This window comes from Octopus bimaculoides, chromosome 8 (genome assembly GCF_001194135.2).
Source record: "Octopus bimaculoides isolate UCB-OBI-ISO-001 chromosome 8, ASM119413v2, whole genome shotgun sequence".
NCBI classification, from domain to species: domain Eukaryota; kingdom Metazoa; phylum Mollusca; class Cephalopoda; order Octopoda; family Octopodidae; genus Octopus; species Octopus bimaculoides.
In genome coordinates, this window is record NC_068988.1 from 30,535,645 (window position 1) to 30,536,157 (window position 513).

Here is a 513-nt window from a genome sequence, read left to right on the forward strand (position 1 = left end):
GAGAGAGAGAGAGAGAGAGAGAGAGAGAGAGAGAGAGAGAGAGAATGCCTACATGATTTGCTTGATACTTTTATATTTTTCTTTGTGAACCTTAGAATTTTATTTTCTTCCTCCTAAGTTGAGAAAATTGCTTAATATGTCTACTGCAATAAGTGTAGAACATTTGTATATTTTCCTGTTTATTTTATTCCCTTTTGCTTCATAAAGGGTTGATGTATCGTGCTGAGAAACACACTGGAGCCAATACCATAAGAATGACAAAATACCTCACGTCCTTTCCAGACGATATTGTGGTTTTTTCTGCAGATTTACAAAACTGTGAGTTAATTATTATTTTCCTTTTCTCCTCTTTTATCAAATTTTAAGACTTAAAATATACCAAGTATTGTTGTATTATTCCACAATGACTTATTTATGTAACACTTTCTCAAATATATGAAATCTTATGTTTATATGTAAGTATTGGAGTCTGGTGCAGCTCCTCAGCTTACCAGCCCTGGTCAAACTGTCCAA

General features: G+C 33.3%; 1 protein-coding gene across 1 annotated transcript in view; it reads left to right on the plus strand.

The window, feature by feature from the left end:
- The window catches only part of LOC106881999 (low-density lipoprotein receptor-related protein 2), an 84,414-nt gene that overhangs the window by 43,899 nt on the left and 40,002 nt on the right, over nt 1–513 (plus strand). Inside the window, 1 exon segment of the mRNA XM_052969906.1 lies at nt 208–318. Within this exon segment, the coding sequence (XP_052825866.1) occupies nt 208–318 (111 nt within the window).